At 41.1% G+C, this 22,308-nt stretch overlaps 1 protein-coding gene across 5 annotated transcripts in view; it reads right to left on the minus strand.

Annotated features, from left to right (window-relative positions):
- Positions 1–22,308, minus strand: part of CTNNA3 (catenin alpha 3) — an 889,777-nt gene that overhangs the window by 14,960 nt on the left and 852,509 nt on the right. For all 5 annotated transcript variants that reach the window (XM_043518063.1, XM_038411313.2, XM_043518062.1 and 2 more), the window contains one exon: positions 14,628–14,762. In XM_043518063.1, the coding sequence (XP_043373998.1) occupies positions 14,628–14,762 (135 nt within the window). The remainder of the gene's footprint in view (positions 1–14,627; positions 14,763–22,308) is intronic.

A 22,308-nucleotide genomic window follows, 5' to 3' on the forward strand; every position in this document is an offset into this window, starting at 1 on the left:
ATCTAGAGACCAGCTATCAGTGGCACCACAGTTGGGCCACGGCTCCGAGACTCGAAGCGCCAAACCCTTTGGAGAGCCTGCCGCTTCCTTCCATTCCTGAAGCATTGAGGCAGCACAGGACCTGCTCAGACTCACAGCGCCATTCTCGCCCCAGAGACAAGAGAAGGCATCAGCACTGCAGACTCCATCCCACACTGTGCAGTCAAAGGCAAAGCCAGCTATGATGTCACGCTGCTCCTCATCGCCTCGGCAACCACAGACACCAGGGTCTCCATCCAGGGAGTAGTCAGTCCCTGGGCTCCCGATGCTCCACGTTGAGAGGTGCAGCGCTGCCCTGATCCTCATATTCCAAGTTGAACTAGGAGCGCTTTGACTATAGCAGGAGCAGAAGATCAAACTCAAGGCAGCATAGGAGGTCCCAGCTGATGCAGTGGGCCCCTCATTGGCAGAACCCAGCTCAGTGGCCAAGGGGGGTTGGATGGTTTGAGGGTTCTGAGGGGGGCAATCAGGGGGTGGGAAGTGGGAGGGGGAGGGGGCGGGGGCCAGGCTGTTTGGGGAGGCACAGCCTTCCCTACCCGGCCCTCCATACAGTTTTGCAACCCCAATGTGGCCCACCCCTGATCTATACACTCACCCAAAATCTGACTCTCCAGTGTTGGACGCTGCTAACCCGTGAGAGAGGCAAGGTTTCCAGGGCCCTTCCCCTAAGGATAGGGATGCAAAAAAACTGGACCTATTCGGGCAGAAGGTATATACCACAAGGAGACTGCAACTCTATATTTCCAAACATCAGGCCATCAGCAGCAGGAAAGCCTACAATACCTGTTCAGTGATGGCTAAGTTTACGGAGTTACTTTCCTCGGACTTCCGGGCTGAATTCTCAGCTTTGGTCAAGGAGGGGAGAGCGATCTCCAGGGCATCTCTGCAAGGAGCACTTGATGGGGCAGATGCTGCCATTAGAGTCATGGCCACGGGTGTAGCCATGAGAAGGGGCTTGTGGCACCAAGTCTCCCTTTTGAGGTCCAACAGGACCTGCCTTTCGAGGGTGAGACTCTGTTTTCAGAAAAGACAGACAAAAAGCTAAACAACCTGAAGAACTCCAGAGCCCCTTCAGGTCCTTGGGCCTCTACACGCCTTCCACTCAGCGGAGACACTTCTGGCCACAGCCCGCTCAGAGGTTCAGTCAGCAGAACCGCCAAGATGGCTACAGAAGGCGGAACAGAAACGGCAGAAGAAGGTCACGTCAACCTTCTGGCCAGAGCTCGGCACCTGCCTTTTGAAGGCATTGTCGAGGACAGTGTACCACACCTAGAAATGGATCCACCCCACCTTACCTTCTTGTCCTGACTCTCCCCTTTCTACCAGGCATGATCCCTTATTACTTTGGACCGATGGGTGCTCCGTTTGGTAGAGAGGAGATACCCCATGCAAATCTGTGCCCTCCCGCCCTTCCACCCCCCTTGCCCATCCCTCTTCAGGTACCCTCTCACAAGCAACTCCTTATCCAGGAGGTGCAGTCACTCCTATCTTTAAGGGCAATGTAGGAGGTTCCTCAGGAGCACAGGGGTGAAGGCTTTTATTCCTGTTATTTCCTAATACCAAAAGCCAAAGGTGGCCTCAGGCCCACCCTGGACCTGCGGGAAATCAACATGCTTATAAAGTAACTCAAGTTCCACATGGTCTCTCTGGCCTCCCTCATTGGATCCAGCAGACTGGTATGCCACCCTCAAATTGAAGGATGCATACTTTCATGTCACTGAGCCCCACAGGAAGTACCTCAGGTTCATGGTGAACAACACCCAGTACCAATTCACAGTTCTCCCATTTGGCCAGCATCACCTTGGGTCTTCACCAAGTGCATGGCAGTCATCGCTGCGTTCCTGCATAGGCATCAGGTTCAGGTGTTTCCTTACCTTGATGACTGGCTGATCAAGGGCTGCTCAAGACCAAGTGGAGGCTCAGGTCAAGTTTATCAGAGCCACCTTCATCAACCTGAGTCTCCTTTTAAATGAAGCAAAGTCCCCTCTGTCCCCTATGCAGAGGATAGAGTTTATAGGGGCAGTATTGGACGTGACCCAGGCCAGGATATACCCGCTTCAAGTGAGGTTTCAGGCCCTGACCGATACCATTCGAGGTCCTGAAGATGGCTTCGATTGTCCCGAGCTCTGGCCAGAAGGTTGGTGTGACCTTCTTCTGTTGTTTCTGTTCTGCCTTCTGTAGCCATCTTGGCGGTTCTGCTGACTGAACCTCTGAGTGGGCTGCAGCCAGAAGTGTCTCCACTGAGTGGAAGGCATGTAGAGAATTGTGTTCAAGAAACTAAACTTTAAAATAACAAAACAAAACTGAGCTTTCTAGCCCTGCTAAACTTTTAAGTATAAACTGAGTATAAAATACGGTAGTGTCTTCCTGAGTCTGCAGACAGCTTGTATCAGCAGCTCAGAGACATGCATCCTAATGCACTGTAAATTCTGGGATCCAAAGATTACAGGTTAAGTGCCAACTCCTCAGCTGGTATACATTGGCACAGCGTCATTGGCTTCAAGACTGTTGTACACAAATACAAATACCAGAACCTTGCACCTCCCTGGTGAAGAAGCTAAATATTTAAACTACCATTAAGCCTGTTTAAATTAGTTGCTTTGGTGCATTTGTCACAACTTAGGGAGATGGAAATCTTCATTGCATTTACTCTGCCATTGGCACCTCAGCACAGGCAACTTAATTTTAGCAGGTTTACTAATATGTCCCTTTAGGATATCAGTGTTATTTGCTTCAGAGTAGCCGCCGTGTTAGTCTGTATTCACAAAAAAGAAAAGGAGGACTTGTGGCACCTTACTTAGAGACTAAAAATTTATTTGAGCATAAGCTTTCGTGAGCTACAGCTCACTTCATCGGATGCATTCGGTGGAATTTGCAGCATCCTAGTGTCAATACTTTGGCTCAGTTCCCTGAGGCACCTCACACCAATCTAGAAAATATGGAGTCTGAAAACAAAATTAATCATTTTTATCAATTGAACTTCAATGTCATGGAGAGATTTTTTTAGGGGAGGCTTTACCTAATAAAAGTCAGGCCACACATTTTACTTCATGCAGTTTGTCTATAAACACAGTAGCATTTTTTTAATATTGTTTAGTGCCCATAACATGATACAATTTGGTGTAAATGTATTGTTCTACTATGAATGTACTATAATGTACTCAAGACCCATTTTCACGTGGATGCTTTTATCTCTCTCAAATAGAGTCTTCAAGGTCTCATTACATATCAGGGAAAACTGATGAAATGAGACTTGGCATAAACGGAAAATTGATAAAATATTTATTCATAGTGCATTCAAGTTCATTTTATTTAGAGATGTAGCTGCACCCTCTTCAGTCTTTTGCAAGTGGATTCTAAAGATTACATATATATATTTGTGTGTGTATATAAAAAGGCTATAATTAGTCTTCACCTGAATACTGGTTTTGTTATTCCTGTACTAAACACACACCACATATCATTTTTATATTCCAGTCTCAAAGTATAAATCAGAATACACAAAAAATCATGGAGGGATTTAGGAAGAGCATTGTTTATATTAATGTCAACAATGTAAACCTTTACTTTGCTGGTAAGCAATTATCAGTATTTTGTTTTGGTTACATTGGGAATAGTGATAGGATAATGATTATTTTATTGCATGAACTTCACACTTAGGTGAAATAGAGCCAGGACTGAGGATTAGAGCTAGGGAAATAATTTTGGCTGAAATCTTTGTTTGCTCCCAAAAATGCAGATTCAGATTGACCAAACTATTACACATATTTGTGTCAATTTCACCAAATTCTTTCAATCAAAGCCATCCACCACCCCACAAAAAACATCAGTGCTTCATTTCAACAATTTTGAAATTAAATGTTTTATTTTTCAGTTTGAAATTACTTCATTTTGAAATGTAGGTCAATTATATCTTATTTTTGTAAAAGGTTTTAAAAGCTCAAACAAAATGAAATATTCCCTTGTAGGGATGCCAGTAGAAAGTAACACACGCAGACACACATATATACCCCCTGAATTTGTTCAACATTTACCCACTGACCAGTATACTTCAAGCTCACTGAAGTGAAACTACTCCCCCTCATGCACAGACTTCAAGTCCAACAATCAGGCATCAATCTGTATTAAATCTATGACCATATGCACATTATGTTAACAACAAGGAAAGAATTCAGGAACTTTTGTCTAAAAAGCACGACATCTTCTGTAAATGTCAAAAACCTTTGCAAGTTTGTGCTATTTTGTACACATGTGGGATTTATTTTTATTTGGTAAGGAAAGATTTTGAGGAGTTCTGATAACTATCCACCATGTTATAATTTCATTCTCCAAACATAGACACACCCAAGTTCCTCATAAGGATTCTGACTATGCTGTAGATTCACACTCTGGCTTGCTATGTAGTAACTTCCTCTTTAGCCATGGCCTAAGAAATACTGTTGTTAGGGTTCCCTCCCCACTTTGAACTTTAGGGTACAGATGTGGAGACCTGCATGAAAGACTCCTTAAGCTTATTTTTACCAGCTTAGTTTAACTTTCCCAAGGCACAAATTTCGCCTTGTCCTTGAACAGTATGCTGCCACCACCAAGTGATTTAGACAAAGAACAGGGAAAGGACCACTTGAAGTTCCTATTTCCTCAAAATATCCCCCCAAGTCCTTACATCCCCTTTCCTGGGGAGGCTTGAGAATAAACAAGATGAGCACAAACCAGCCTGGGGTTTTTAAGACCCAATCAGATTCTTAAAAAAACAGAACTTTATTAGAAGAACAAAAAAGGATAAGAGAACTCTGTAAGATCAGAATGGAAGATAATCTTACAGGCAGTCAGATTCAAAACATAGAGAATCACTCTAGGCAAAACCTTAAGTTACAAAAAGACACAAAACCAGGAATACACATTTCCTCCAGCACAGCGAATTTCACAAGCCAAACCAAAGAAAACCTAACTAGCTAGATTACTTACTAACTTTACAGGAGTTGGAGGGCTTGCATTCTTGATCTGTTCCCAGCAAAGGTATCACACAGACAGACAAAAGCCTTCCCCCCCCCCCAAGTTTGAAAGTATCTTGTCTCCTCATTGGTCATTTTGGGTCGGGTGCCAGCCAGGTTACTTGAGCTTCTTAACCCTTTACAGGTAAAAGGACTTTGCCTCTGGCCAGGAGGGATTTTATACCACTATATACAGAAAGGTGGTTACCCTTTCCTTTATATTTATGACAACTGTATATAGTTTTCTGTAGAGAACATTGAAAATGTTATGTGCACGTATTACTAGATTATGTTCCTCTTCTTCAAATTGGAAACCTTTATTTTGTTTAATCTTTAATAAAATAAATTTTGGGGTTTTGTTTGCCTTGTGAATGGGAATATGCTTCTAATTTTGCAGACAGCTAAAGTCTCATTTTTGCTGCAAAGCTTATGTGTATAAGATTTCTGAATTCCTGTTTGTAGTTTGACTAGAACCCTATTTGTTCATAGAGGTAGAAACTAAGAATAGTGAATAAAAAAATCTACTCTTTACTTACTATTTAAAACCTTTCAGAATAAAGGTCAATTGCTATTAATATCGTATAAAAATACAACCACTGGTTCAGTTATAGTGAATACATTGACAGAGGCTATTTTGTTTTGACACACTATCCTAATGAGATTATTTTTGGTTATTATTTAGCTTTGGAAGTAATATGAATTCTATATTGTTATATACAGCACTGAGCACCAGGCTATTTTAAAACGTAAGCTAAAGAAGTATTTAAGTTGTGCTTTCACTTTAAGCTTTGCTTTTTAAAAAAAATTGTCTATGTATGTTTGCGGTTGTGAATTGTCCTTTGGGGGTACTGTGGCAAAGGAAGTCATTGATTGATTATGTTTAAAGAATTAAGGTGGGTGAGGTAATATTTACCACAATCTATTTCCCACTAACCACCCTTTTTTGTCCTATGACTACAGGATGTTAATGGGCCACTTCACCTGGAATTGTCCCTTAGAGTACTACTTATGTTAAACTATCTGTTCAATCTTGTATTTAGCTGTGACATTCTCAATATGTTTCCAAGACCTGAAGAACTCGGTGCAGCTTAAAAGCTTGTCTTTCTCTCACCAACCAGAAGAGATGGTGAGAGAAATTCAACCAGAAGATTGGCAGGGAGTGGAGGAGGTTTACAGAAATAATATCTGGTCCTGTTCAACATCTATATGCAACCACTAGGTGAACCGGTCAGATGACATGGACTCAAATGCCCGCAGTATGAAAACGGTACACAGCTCTATCTGTCCTTCTCCACATACAACCACAACAGCCCAGTATTTGGAGGAGATCAGCTCATGAATGACAAACAGTGGGCTGAAGCTGAACCTAAGCAAGACAGAAGAGGTGCCGGTAAGCAGAGGCAAGCATCTGGAAGAATTTGCAACCACAGTGCAGTCTCCTTTGATTGTAGGTGATCATACACAAATGGTCAATTCAGTCCATAGTTTAGGAGTACTCTTGGATTCCTCACTGAAGTTGGCGGGTCTTACATAGCAAGATTCATGATAATACTTTCTGCCATACCTAGCTGGTTAGGTGACTCCATCTCATTAAGACTCAGGCCTCAGTTATGCATCGCCTCTTGGCTGTACACTTGGCCATGCAACCTTCAGCACTTAGGAAACTCCAGCTAGTACAGAATGCTGGAGCACATCTCCTCAGCAACACAGGCTTACATATAAAACCCATCCACCACTCTGTATGTTGGCTTCCCATACAATTTTGAATTGAGTTCACGGTCAAAGTGCTGCATGGACCAGGCCCAGGATATTTAAAGCTCCAGGATGCAGACTGTGGTCAACAAATATGCTCCTCTGGCACAAAAGAACTCTCAGTAATAAGAGTAAATCTGATCTGTGTGAGACACAGAACTTCCTCTGGGGGCATTCTGAAATTGTGAAATGAATACCCACAAGAACTAAAGACTATCACAAACTTCCCTCTCGGGGGGTGAAACACCATGTGACAGATGTGTGGTCATGTCCCATAATGCACTACTAGAAGGCACTCAGATACTATGGTGATGAGTTGTGGTATAAATACCTATATATAACAATAGACAAGCTCAATATTTCATAATAATTATTAATGGTATCCAGGGTTGTGTGAAACGTGATAAAGCCATTTTAAAAGCAAAAAAAAAACCATCTGCTACTTATTTAAACAAACTCAGCTAAGGGGCTCAGTGACCAGGGAATATGTTGAAGGGAAAGGCAATAAATATGCAGTCAACAATCAGTATATTACTCAACACCTTGGTAAACAAACTTCTTCTTTTTTTTTGCCAGTGGGAGAAAGATGGACTGAGACTAGAGTCAAGGGAAGAGCAAGATCCACAGATTTTGGATCTAGGTTCCACCACAGAAAGAGGTATGAGCACTCGTAGAAATAATATGAGAGATTCCTAAACTGCAGGTGATGGCTGAGCACAAATTCCTAAGAGGATGAGAGACAAGGTGGGTGAGGTCATATCTTCTATTGGACCAAAGCTATTAGCTCGCCCACTTTAATATCTTTCAATACCCATTTTACACGCTTAATTATCACTTTGTCTCATATGAAAAGTTGCTTCAGAGCGTAATCCTACAGGGATGTAAATGAAAGACTAAATATTGGCTCAATCATTTAAATAAATGAAATCAGAAATGAAGTGTACAAGAGAACATTATAATCTGTTTTTTTATCAAAGCCAATACTGTGGTATCTGAAGCATCTATGGTGGGCTGCACAGTAGAATGAAAAGTGCTGCAGAGCAGAGAAAGGAAGTGAGGAATAAGCAGAAGCTGTGCACATAAGTGAGACTGCTGAGAAGCTGCACATGTTTAAAATTGGCCTAAAGTCAAGACTCTGTAAATCAAGAACTGCAGTAAAAAGGAATGACACCTAGAGTCTCCAGAAGTGCCCTCAGCCAAACCTATCAATTAAACCGACACTGGCACTATGGCATGGTTTTATATTTTATTTTACATATGAACCTTGCAAGGTATGCTGAACACGGTAGTGTAGCTGTGCTGGTCCCAGGATATTAGAGAGACAACAGAAGTTGGTCTCACTGTGTCTCTCTAAAAGTAGGCTGACACAAAATTAGGTCAACATAAGCCACCTGGATTTGATCTAGTTGTGCATCCATCTACACTCAAATTTTTCTCCTGCCAATGTAAGTGCCCTGATAAAGAGGCAAAATAACACCACCTCCCCAAAGCAGTATTGAGCCACAGTTGATGTACTGAGGTCAACACAACATGCATGCAAGTAGACACTATGTTACTTATTATCAACCCTAACTGTCCTCCAGCCCCACACTGATTGCTCTGATTGGACTTATCATAGAGCCTGGAAGTTCCTACCTCTTAAAGCCCAGCAAATTTTTGAAATACCTTTTCCTGATTGTCCAGCTTGGTGAGCGCATCTAGCAGTTCCCCATTGTTGTGCACAACTGCCCAGATGACCAGTTAGGCTACACATGCCAGATGCACACCAGCCTGGAGTAGACAGGAAATATTGGATCTCCTGGGCTGTGGGGAGAAGCAGGTATGAACAGATTGCAGGGGAGATGCAGGAGCATAACAGGGACCAGCATCAGGGCCATGTGAAAGCGAAGGAACTGTCAGACATCTCAGAAGGCCAGGGAGGCCAACAGTTGACCTGGTGTTGAGCCACAGACCCGCTGCTTTTACTAAGAGACCCCATTAACACCCCGCACACCACCACAGATACTTCAGTGAAGCCCAAGCCACCGGCCCCTGGCCTGAACAGTGAGGACCAGGATGACGTGGGGGACATTAAACCAGGGATCAACTATGCCAGGACCTGTTTGAGACTTCATTGCTGTCTAGTCAGTCCCAGCAGTCAAGCATGAGTGAACCCAATGCAGGAGATGGATCTTCAGGTAAGTGTGTAAATTTATTTCCCATTACAGTGCAAGAAGAAGTAGTGATACAACTAAAAGAGCTAGCATTTTTATTTGCTTTTCATTCCTCTATATAGTTAGACTAGGTGTAGTGGGGGCATGCAGACCAGTTTGTTTATGTACCCAGGGCTGTCCCTTGAAGCCTTCTGAGAGATCTCAATGAAACTTTCAAGGAGGTGCTCTGCGATCCACTCCCAAGGGTTTCTGTGGATGGCAGCCTTCCATAGGACACTTTCCAGTGCCAGTCAGTGATAACTTCAGCAGGCACCATGGCAGACTAGCAGCATATAGGACTTTGGGAAACAGCTGTGCTCTCTTTGTGATTGTTATCCTCAGATGTGAGAGATCACTACCACCTGTGGAAAATGGTGCCAGTATTCAGTACCAAACAATTTCTCTCACCCTGGTGGGCCGTATTTACCATTACTGGTGCTGAGAGTGGCACCATGCATGAATAATCCCAAGCAGAGATGCCAATGAGCATGTATTGTTTAAAACTTAAGGGGAGCTTTTCTAATAGCCTTTGTGTTTGGCTGTTCAAATGCAGCAGACAGCCGTTCACCCCAGCAGCAACTTTTCCCCTTTTGCTTCTCAGATATTATGCTGGACACAGCAGACAGCCATAACCGTTGGGATATTTTTTCAGAGAGATCCAATCCTGTGAGTAAACAATGCCAGCATTCCTACAATCTGCCAAACACACATTCAACTGTCATTCTTCACCTGCTGAGCTGGTCGCTAATCTTTCCTTGGTGTTGTTGAGGTGGCCAGTGTGTGACTTCATGAGCCAGAGGAAGGCTGGGTCCTCCAGGGGTCACTATTGACATTTCAACATAACTAATGACAAATTACAGGTCAGGAAAGAAAGTTCCTGCTTGTAAATTTCTGGACAGTCCTGTGTTCTTAGAGATACAAGCATCGTGCACCTTCCCTGAACAGCCAACACTAATGTTGGTGAGGCATCCCCAGTGATCCTCTAATGCTTGCATAACCATAGAAAATAGCCCTTTCTGTTGCTGTACTCTGTGGCAAGGTGATCTGGTACCATCTATCACTCCACTGTAGTTCAGGAACCTCGCTGCTGCAAATCCATCCACTATCTCCTCCACAGTCATAGCCCTGCACAGCATGAGACCATTAATGGCACTGCACACTTGCATGACAACAGGCCCCAGAACAGATTTTCCAATGCCAAAATGATTTCCCACTGACTGGTACTTATCTGGTGTCGCAAGTGCAGCTCTCTTTTTAATGTCCTTGTGTAACCCACACACCTTCTGGCTGTGGTGTTCTGTCCCATCTAGTGGCACTAAGACCACTTAAAGAGAGAGCTAAAATGAGTCTGCTCTACAGTCTGCGCTACAGTTAACAACCAGTTGGCTTTTAGCTCATGTGGTAGAGGCTCATACACTAAGCTCCAGAGGTCCCAGATTCAATCCTGCCCACCAACGACTGGGATCTGTTGGCGTTATACTTGTACTGAAGGGCTGGGATGAGGTTGACACACAGATCCGGAAATGTGGCCTTGCGCATCCAAAAATTCTACAGACACTGCTCATCATCCCAAACCTGCATTATGATGCAATCCCACCAGTCAGTGCTCATGTCTTAGGCCCAGAAATAGTGCTCAACCATCTGAAGCTGCTCAGTGAATGCCACCACCAACTTTGAATTGGTTCTCACTATGTCCCACAGCAATCTGTCCTGCAAAAAATCAGCATGGTTGACATTGATTTGGTTCTGCTTACAGCTGTCCTAATACCAGAGGATTGTGCGTTCTCTGATTGCAATGCGTATGACAACAGTGTAGAGCAGTGCAGGCTCCGTGCTTCTGGATGAACAGTGAGGAGGGCCACATAGGTTCATGGGATTTCTAAAAAAGGCACAAACATGATGGGATATAGAAGACATTATGGGATGGAGACAGTTGCATGCTGGAAAGTTGAGCTTTTGCTCCCAGTCACCCATCAGTGACTCATTTCTGCCCCACCATTCATTGCCAAAAATTCCCAAAAATCAGCACACTGGACGGTGGTGGGTTGCACACTGAGATACCTACTCATGGTGGACAACACTGTGCATCAACAAGCACTCCTGGTGAACATATACAGCTCCAGTGCAAGGAGCCAAGTATACACATGCACAAATGATATACTATTTGGTAGTGGCTTTATGCTGACGTAATGTGCATCAACCAAAGTTTGTAATGTAGACATGGCCACAGGAATGTTGCATATGGAGGGGAAGCCCGCGGCATAGGAGAGACCGCCTCAAAATACTTACTTGCTCTTTTTTTTAATGTATATCTGTCTGTGTTCTCAGATGCCTGAGTAAGTAAGTAATTAAGTATTGATGATACTCTAACATATGAAAGGAATGATGCCAGAACTCCACCACGCTCACCAGCACCTCCTCAGACATAGTATTGCCATAAACTAAAATAATCTAAATGTTAGTCTGATAGGTAAACTGAGGTGTCCTTAGATAAATTATGGAGTGTTGCTGACCATGTCTTCTTTTCCACTTCTCATTCTTAAACAGATTAGCTAGTTCTCAGATGGAAAAAAATCAAAATAAATAACCCCACCCTAAATAGAGGTCTGACCCCAAAAATGGAGAACAGACAGACTTTCTATCAAGTATGCTAGGAATTTGGACATTGATGATGATTTTATGTGGAAGGTGCACAGATACTATAATGATGGGTGGCACTCTAAAACCTTTAGATAAAAGGGCCAAATCCACTAGCCTAAGTGGTTGGGCTAGAAATGGGAAGATGGCTGCAGAGAGTACATCAACCAACAGGCTGAGGTAGCCCTTCACACCCTTTATAGCTTTCATTGCAGGGCATAGAGGCAGAGGATTCATATAGTAGTGGACCTACTGTCCCCACCCCCACAGGTTGTCTCTATGATACTCCCAAATGCAACTTGGGCATTCCCAAGGAAGAAGGACTTTGTGGAGGGGCTGCTCCACCTTGCATGTTTCTCCACCCAGATCTTTGGCCTCCACCTTGTACAGTAAAACCCCAGCAATTCTAATACTAGGAGGCCCATTTGCAGAGGCAGGATTTGCTTAAATTTTTTTAACCACTATTAAAAAAAACCCCAGTGCAGTAGCTCAGTCATTTTTGAACAGTCATTGATTTTGTCTCCCTCTCAATTTATTAACAGCCCTACTTGCTTTAGAGCCTTCCCCATCTGATGTATTTCAAGTTCTCATATTCCCCTCAAGATGAAATGAGTCCCTGCAGTCACTTTTAAACACTGGATCCAAAGAGTCTTCAGTTACACATATATTGGAACTACTCAAATAAGACAGCAAAGTGGATTTGGTGCTCCATTTTTACTTGAAAATGATAGTTGAGCACAGTTTCAAATGCTCTCTCGACCCCAACAATAATAATTGGGGAGGAAATGACAATGGGAAAAATTATTAAGTTTTAAGCTGACACACCACCTGTGCTGTGCCAGGGCATTTTGTACTTTTATACTGTCACAACAGTAAGGACTAGCTATAACCATTATTAAGTACCGATAGGTATATAGTCTCTTAGGACCAGATCATAAGCCCCTTGAAGAGAATAGAAGTCTTTCCATTGACTTGTTTTGGATCAGGACTTTATATTGTCAATTTCTTAGAACCTGGGCTACCTTTCTTTGTTTTTTGTACAGAGCTGAACACATCTGCATTTAACAAAATCCTTCATGAGTATTTGCAGGGATTTAATCCTTTAGTAGAAGAGCAGCTAGGATTTCACTACCCCTGGCCCTGATGCAGCAAAGCAGGTAGGCACATGCCCTTACTGGCTAGGGATAGATTTATGCATGTAATTAAGTGCTTTGGTGAACCAGGGCTTCTGGGATGTAATACAGCTGCACTCAAATGAACAGGAACAGGACTGAACCTGCTTTTTCTCTTGGATTCATGAGTTGAGTTCGGTTTGTTTTTAATATAATTTTTGTTGTTTATTTTGTATTTTAGAATGTTGAGGGAGAACAGCAAGTGGCAATAGAAGGATACCCAATAAATATAGTATTACTTAATATCACTTGATATTTATATTACAACCGTGGGGGGGGTGGAGGAACTTTCCTGATGAGAGCACCCAGTGAAATGATGGGTAGAGGAGACAACTAGAAAAATTAAACAAAAATGCAGAGTTCTGCCTTTCAAAGACAGTATTGCCTTGCAAATTGTCACAAATCCATCACTGACCACAGTATTCAGAAATGCAAATTATGTATTAATTCTGATGTGCCTTAAAACATCATTTTTTAAAAAAGAAAGAAAAAATGAAAAATAAAACACAATTTCATTAATTTACAACCTAATTAAAATCCAACTTTTTTTCAAATAAAAAACTACCATGACATGCAGGATTACATTTCTGCAGTCTCCAAAGATAGAAATATGGTCATCAAATTCTCATCCAATATGACCTTCAAGATAAACTACAAAAACTGATCCAATTTAAGTCTTGTCTAAGCAGACAAGAATTCATGTAACCTCTAGCTAGATTATAAAACAAATAAAAACAGTTCAGAGTCCAGGTTTAAAAAACAAAATACTTCAGTCCCTGAAAATTTAACCAGTGTATGCATGAAGACCATTGAGAAAATCACCGTTGCATTCTAATAATTATTGGTTGTATACCTTTGTAGTTATGTTCTAATATTTATTTGTTTATATACCTTCAAGCATATGTGAGCATGGAGATAGCAGAAAGGAATAAGTATTACTTAGATTATAATTTCTTTGGGGCAGGGACCATTTTTGTTATGTGTTTGTACAGCACTGCGCACCGGTCCATGACAGATCCCTCCTGCTCCTAGGCACTACCTCAGCACAAATAATAATAGCACAATGAAAAAGGTTGTTTCTTCACTGATGGAATAATTTGAATACTCAGGGCTAGACTATTCTGCTAGGTGAGTTACTCTCTTGCAAGAGGACAGAAAATTCTACTAATTGGTGCTCAAAATCATAGCAATGGCTAATTGGTAGTTATCTACCCTAACCTGATGTCCTCTGGCTAATGCAGATCCAGAAATCTAATTAAGCACCAACTTCCCTTGTTCTCAGGGTTTTGTTTTGTTTTTTTGACTCTCTTACTCTCACATTGCAACAGCCTGACTAGAACTTCTGCAGTCAATTCCTTATGAGCTGGGAACAACAGCTCCCAAATCAAAAAGTGAAAATATATAGAGAGAAATCCATGGGATGAGAAAGATGCAGCATTGGGTGAACACACATTACCTCAAAATGGGTCTGATTTTCTAAACCAATTTTAGATCAGGGTCTCTCTATTTAATTTAACTTAGTTACTTCAGTGTAACAGAATGAAGAATCAGGCCAATTGATATCTTTAAAGACACCAGGCCTGATTCTCCACTGCCTTGTATCATCTGTGATATTACACAGTTGTACGAAGTGGATGTAAAATGTTTTCTTTCTGATTTGATAGTGTCTTTTACTCAATTTGCTTGGGTATTAATGACAACACAAGATATAAACCAGTGGGAAATAAAATAATGACCTCAGGACTATGAGACTACATTTCACAAATGCAATAAATTCACTTCAAAATTTAAAATCTATAGTTGTACCTAGCACAGAAAGTATCTTCTGGACTCTTTTTACTTACTGCAGACATGATGAGCTCGCCACCGAGATTCTGAATTTCTGCTTTAACTTGACTGCAGATTTTGAGCTGGTGACAATAGAGCTTGATCTGTTCCAGGTAAGCCAATACATCCTGTTTACATGATTGGTCTGGACACTACACATGAAAAAGAATAATGAATAAAACACTTCCTACAAATACTTAATCACTTCAATTTTCAATTATTAAACTTAAGATTTAATATTTTCTAAACTCTCAGCTCTCCAGCATAGAATGTTAATGTCCAAACTAGTGAATGTATTTCAAACGTGCATTCAAAATTTAGACCCAGACTTTTATCAGATTCATGTTCCCTTTAGGACTGTTCATTGTAATTGCTCTCTAATGTAGTCTTGCTCTCCACTGCTCTAAAGTATGGTTACTTGCTTAATTTTGTGAACCTTTTTAAACTCTACAAACAAAGAGTTGCACAGAAATCCCAAACTTCATTGCATTCACCCATCCTTAATTCAAGACTACTGGAATTGCCTTAGCCATAGTTCTAGCTGAGTAGCTTTCACTAGTGCATGAAATTATTACTTTCCTTCAGCACCTAAGAGGCTCTGCATTCATTTTTGCAGTATTACTTACCATTTACTGTGCAAGCTACATGGACTAATAACAATGGAAACCTACACTAATAGATGGTTATACTATAAGTGACTCTAGGTTATGGGCTCTATCCTGATGCCACTCAAGGCAATGACAAAATTCCCATTGACATCAATGGGAGAAGGAGTAGGTCATAGTTGTGAACAATATCTCATGGTAAATTCTCTGTTTTTTATGGTGATGCTTATACTTTCTATGAAATCTTCTCTTTACTCATGACTTCAGAGGAGTGATGGAGTATACTTTGTGGGAAATCTCTCTCTGATGAAACAGACTATTCACATAGTATCGGATTCTCATTTACACTAAAAGAAAAGGAAAGTACTTGTGGCACCTTAGAGACTAACACATTTATTTGAGCACAAGCTTTCGTGAGTTGAGCTCAAATAAATTTGTTAGTCTCTAAGGTGCCACAAGTACTCCTTTTCTTTTTGCGAATACAGACTGACACGGCTGCTACTCTGAAACCTGTCATTTACACTAAGGCTACTATTCACTGCTATGGCAGAGTAAAGGGATCTTAAAGGGGTATTGAATCCTGATAACACTGCCAGAGCAGTATGAAGTAGCCTTACTGTAAAGGCCAATACAGACTTTGAGAGATTTGTTTGTTTTTTGTATTTTTTTTTGTTTTGTTTTTTACTGTAGATACCATGAAAATATAGTCAGTTTCCTTTGATGGAACATTGTGTCAATACTAGTATTTTTTTTTTAAAAAAAGATGCACTTCAACCAATTGTGGTAGGCCTGACCTTTTGCTGTTCATGGTATTCTTACTGTTAGAAAATACTGGTAGTGTCAGTATCAATAGAGCATAAAGCCCATCCAAGTTTCTGCCGTTGAAGAGAAATGACTCCAGTGTTGTCTTGCACAGTGATGCACTTTATAACTAAAGATCCTTTGATATAAAATCCACAATAGGTAACACTATGAAGGAGCATCAGACTGCTTAATTCATGAGATACCTCGGGGAAAACCCTGGTCCTTTTAAAATCACTGATACTTTTCCCAGTGAGGCCAGGTATCAGTGATTAGTACAATGATTAGTGTAAAGGGGTCTTAAAGGGGTATTGAATTCTGATAACACTGCCAGAGCAGTATGAAGCAGCCTTACTGTAAAGGCCAATACAGTCTTTGAGAGATTCACTCCACAGGATTATAGAGCAGAATTAAAAATTCTATTTATGAATTAAAAAACTGCATGTTTGAGATTTAGAAAAAGAAAGCCAGGAACAATCACAAGTGAAAAAAGTGAATCACTGGCTTGTAAACCTGAGAGATTCAGCACTTCCTCCTAGATCTGGGGGGGAAAAAGAAAAAAAAGCAAATTTGGTACTGCTTTTTGGCCTCAGTGCACTTTGTAATTAATGAGTTTAACACTGCTATCACAGTACAATGTAGGCAGCTTGTGTAAACATTATTTCTTTAATTTCAGTTCCATAAAATCTGTCCTTCCAGTCATAAACAGCTGTAAGCATCAGGACTAACTGTATGGATATGAAATATGTTGACTGGGACCATCTATTCAGACCTCTACAGTTTTTTGTAAAATGACTTGTGAAATTTAATTCCACTTGGGCAGATCCCAGAGATGGGCAGATAGGACTTCAGTGTAATCTCTCATTGATTTCAAAGAGCAGTAAAATTGATCATACAAGTCTCCAGTGCAGAGGCAATGGTATTTAAAATTCAATGTATGTTTAGATAGGATGAACAGTGAGTGGCAAAATTTGCAGATGGCACCATATTATTAGGATAGGTAAAATTAGACAAGTATATTGTAAAGTCCAGAGACATAACGAAGCTAGGAAAATGGATAGCATGATATCAGTGTTGACCAATACACATTTGAAGGAATCATTTTAATTACTGATACACATTACTGAGTTCTAAAGTAACTGTAACCACTCTGAAAAAAGGCCTGGATCTCTGTGGATAACTTAGCGGAAAACTCTACTAAGTGTGCCATGGAGGTCAAATAAAAAAATGTTATAACATATAACAGGTTAGAAAATACTACTGAGAATATTATAATGCCATTATATTATTATTTGTTAAGACTTCACCTTAAGTGTTCTGCTTTGCTCACCCCATCTGAAAACAATATATCAAATAGAAAGGTTCCAGAGATAGGCAACATATATGATGAAAAGCATGGAAAACTTCCATATAAGGAGAGATAGGACACATTAGATCTGTTCAGTGAGAAGATGAATAGTTATGAGGTATGATCGAGATCTATAGAATAATGAATTTCATGGAGAAAGCCATTAACCTTTTCTCATAATAGAATTAAAAATGGAGTAGCCAGTGAAACAAAGGCAAAACATCCAAAAGTGACAAATATGTTCCACAACTCAAACCTCTGGAACTTATTACTAAATGATATGATTGAACCAACAGCTTAATGGCATTCAAAAAATGATGAGACATTTATATAGGTAATCTGAGTTACATTAAACATGATAAAATGATACAAGGGATGTAAATCCTCATGCTCAGGGATTAAGTAGCCAATTATTATTAACACATTTTAGAAAGCAAATTCCTTTTGGGGCAGGTTTTCCATTAGGGGTTTCCTACACATCCTTCTGAAGCATCTAGTACTGGCCACATTTACGTACCAGACTAGATGGACCAATGGTCTGTTCTAGTATGGTAATTACTATGTTCCTAGCATTTATCATCCCAGAGAACAACTGGTAGTTGCCAGTTTAATTTCTCACACTGAGAAATAAGTTTCAGTTAGATATAGTGGCAAATTACAAATGGCTTGATTAGAGAGAGACAAGAATAACAGCTCTGTGTAGCTTGAAAGCTTGTCTCTTTCATCAACAGAAGTTGGTCCAGTAAAATACATTACCTCACCCCCCTTGTCTCGCTAATATCCTGAGACCAACATGGCTACAACACTGCAAACAAAAGGGTTTGATTCTGTACCTATTCAAGTCAATGGGATCCTAAATTCAACCAGAAGATTGGCAGGGAGTGGAGGAGGTTTACAGAAGTAATATCTGTGTAAGATCCTCAAAATGGTTTGAGGATGCATTAGTTGTGAGTACAGTGAAACCTATATTGAAAATCAAGGTGAAAAAGTATTTCCATTAGCTGCTGGCAGAACGGTAGCACAAAAGATCAATAAAAGTTATTCTGCAGGAAACTTTGACCATAAGTTTATTGGGTTTTGATTTTACTACTTTACCAAAGAAATAAATGTGACTTCCTTTGCACTTCAACTGAGTTTAGTGATGATTAATGCTATGTATCACAACAGTAGTTTGCAGTATGTTCTCAGTATATGTACATACATTCAAAATATTTGTTTAATGTAACATTTAACATTGCTGATTGTCTCTTATTTATCAGATAATCATTTTAAAGAATTTGTTGTTAATCTTACTTTTAGGACAGTTTGTTTATATGCATGTGTGACAGACCCAGACTAGTGGGGTACAGGAGTCTGGTAGAAGGCAAATATACTGGCCACTGGATGAATAGTTTTCTGTTCCCTAAGTGGCCAGAGCAGGGACTGTCCTAGAGCAATCAGGAACCTGCTAGAACCAATTAAGACAGGCAAGCTAATTAAGACACCTGGAGCCAATTAAGAACTTACTAGACTCAATTATGGCAGGCAGGCTAATCAGGACACCTGGTTTAAAAAGGACCTCCCATCAGTTAGTGGGGGTGTGTGCAAGGAGCGAGAAGATGTGCTGCTGGAGGACTGAAGAGTACAAGTGTGATCAGGCTTCAGGAGGAAGATCCTGCAGTGAAGATAAAGAAGGTGCTGGGGGAAGGCCATGGGGAAGTAGCCCAGGGAGTTGTAGCTGTCACACAGCTGATATAGGGGACGTTGTAGACAGCTGCTATCCACAGGGCCCTGGGCTGAAACCCGGTGTAGAGGGTGGGCCTGGGTTCCCCCCAACTCCTAATTGGACACAGGAGGAGTTGACCTGGTCTGTGAGAAACACCAGAAGGGAAGGTCTAATTTGGAAAAGGGATCTGGCCTGTCCCCGACCCACTAGGTGGGACACAGAGACTGCAGCGATTGTTCTCCGTTTCCCCCATACTGGTCAGTGATGAGGTTAGCTGAGTGAATGGCAGGTTTGGGCCTCTAGCAGAAGCGGCCAAACCGATGGCTGCCGTGAACCTCTGAGGCGAGCAAATCCACCAAAAAGCGCAGGACCCACTAAGGCTGAGGAAGAACTTTGTCACAGCGTGGTATTTGTATCTTGATGAGGAGATTTCCTAACTATTAATATAATGTTTGGCCTTAATTCTTTGATTTCTAGAGCACAACAATTATTTAAATTTGAATTTTATACAGTATTGTGGGCATCTTCAAAGATGACTTTAACCTCGAGCACATTCAATAAAAAAGACATTTACTGGCTACTGTATGTTGCCATATGACTTTCAGGTCACAAATTAGAAAAGTGATTTTAGACAGCTGATTTAGAACAATCTTCTGTTAACTAAGTTTGCTAATTATTTCTTTGTGACTAATGTGTGTTTACATTGTTACTCTATTGAGTATGTTCAGAGTTGTTAACTCTGAGTCATCTTAATAATAAAAATGGGTTGCAATGTGACTGAATTATGCTAATTGTACAGCACCGTCACATTTATTTAAAAAGAATAAGAGAAAAAGTGTAGTATTAAGTGAGGAACAGTACTAATAAAGGTATTGTTCAGATGGAGAACCTGTAAGATTCACAATGTAATTTATGGGAAATTTTTCCAGCTGAAAAACTACATGAACTAATAGAGTTTCACAATTCTCAATTTTGATTCTCTGAAATTGCATGCAGCCTGAACCAAAATCATTCATTTGAAACTGCTGTTCTTTATTAACTGCAAAAGGTCAAAGAGCTACAGCAATGATTCTTCATTACACAGCAATTGCTTATTTCAGCTTCTCTCTTACTTTTGAACCTAGACGAAGGAAATAAACTAGGGGGTTTGGATATGGAAAACACTATCCTACATTACTATTGTTCTCTTAACTGCAAAGTCAGACAGACTAATATATTTGGGCTATGGGAGGATTGTGAATAGCAAACTGATATGGTCTAACTAAATAACAACAATAGATGTGATAACAAATAAAAGTGATTTAGTTATTCTCAGTTCAGGCTGCAGCTTTCTGAACTGCACAGTATGTGGTGAATAGAAACATAGTTGGGAGAAATATGTGCTTATAAATTCTTGGTAATAATAATATTTTGAACAATTATTTGGTGTGCCAGAGGCGTAGACAGCGTTAGAGCTTTGTTGAAAAGAAAATAGGGAAAACAATTTAATGTTATTTAGAGTTTATTTTTGGTTCAACAGAGGAAAAATCCCTTCTATACACACACCTTTTGTTTTGCAGTACATAATTTAATCCTAATTTAAAATCCAGTTTTAAGCAACATATAAAACGATAACATTGTCAGTGAAATTATAAGACAAGTAGTAAAATAGTGGAAAAGATATTTCACTGAAGCTTAGTTTTCTGTTATTAAACATCTTGACTGAAAAATAGTTTACAAGTCTTGTCTTTGGATTTGATGTCACATTTTACTCTGCAACATATCTGTGATGGTCATTCTTAAACCTCAATGTACAATTGCTAAAGAGAATCTTGAGAGAAAAAAGGAACCATGCTCTAGTGTAGTGCAGATGGTGAAAGGATGTATATGCTGAAAGAACTTCTGTCGAGACCAGAAAGAGGGATGACTCCTCTACCTTTCTGCTTAATTGTTCCTCTGAACACAAGTGCACAAATTAATAATGTATACCTCTTGAAGTGTTCACTTAACTGGAGTCCTGAGAATAATGTGGCAGAGGACAATAAAGATGAACAATCTGCTGCTGTTACATATGTTGTATAATCAGAGGTGAAAGTAAGTCCATACGGTACCGGCAGAGAGCAGCTTCCCCAGGCCAGCAATTTAAAAGGGCCCTGGGCCCCCAGCAGCAGCCAGAGCCCATGGCCTTTTAAATCTCCGTCAGAGCCCCAGGGCTCCCGGCTGCCACTATAGCTACTGCTACCATGGGCCTCTGGCAGTGATTTAAAGAGCCTGGGGCTCCTGGCTGCCACTACCGCAGTTGGAGCCCCAGGCCCTTTAAATCACTGCCGGAACTCTGGGGTAGTGGCGGCGATTTAAAGGCCTGGGGATTTAAAGGCCCCGCCCCTTCTGGTTAAGCCATCTAGCCCCTCCCCTCCCCCGCCAGCTCAAGACCCCGGCCCTGCATACCGGTAAGTCCTTTAAGTTACTTTCGCCGCTGCATATAAAAAAATAAGAGCCACATGCTATACCATGAAGATACTCAAAACTGAGGGAAAGATGGGTAGTGTGTTAGAGAGTAGAAGAGCAGAGACTCTGGGCTATGTGTGCTTGGACATGTAAGACAGCCACAAAGCTGCTGCTTGATGGCCAGGATGGGGCGGTACTGGGAATCGAATGCTCCAGCTAGATAAGGACTGGCTCCTCCTGTGCGGTACAGTTGCATGACACTGCATTGCTTACTGGCACAATCCTGCAGTTAATGTAAGGTCTCTGCTTATTCATCTTCCATGCTACCAGCTCAACAAGGAAAAGGGCACATGGCCTGGACACCTGTGAGCTATGCTGATGCTGGGATGCTTTTTAAAACTATCTAGGTCTGTTGTAATCCATCATAAATTAGAGCAATCCTCATGTTGTTCTAACACTTTACTTTGGGACAGTCTTGCACAGAGCAGTACCAGGATCAGGAGAATGTAATGGGAAGCTCTCCATCACTTTTACACATTTGCTCTGTGCAATTGAATTCTAGGATCTGGCCCTAGAACTTTTCACCGGGCTGCCACATAGTTTGACTCCAGTCCAGAATTCCTCTTTTCGGCACTGCATGCATTCCTCTTTTTCAGCACTATGTCCTGCAGAGGTGTCATAATAGACACCTGTCCTGGGCAGCCCACAGCACATGGTGGCGATTGCTAAAAGAAGAGGAAGCAAGGCTTGAAGACAGCACACAGGCGCATCAGTCACATTCCATTTCTTAGAAACTGCTGGTCTGAACATTC

This window comes from Dermochelys coriacea, chromosome 7, assembly GCF_009764565.3.
Source record: "Dermochelys coriacea isolate rDerCor1 chromosome 7, rDerCor1.pri.v4, whole genome shotgun sequence".
Taxonomy (NCBI): Eukaryota; Metazoa; Chordata; order Testudines; family Dermochelyidae; genus Dermochelys; species Dermochelys coriacea.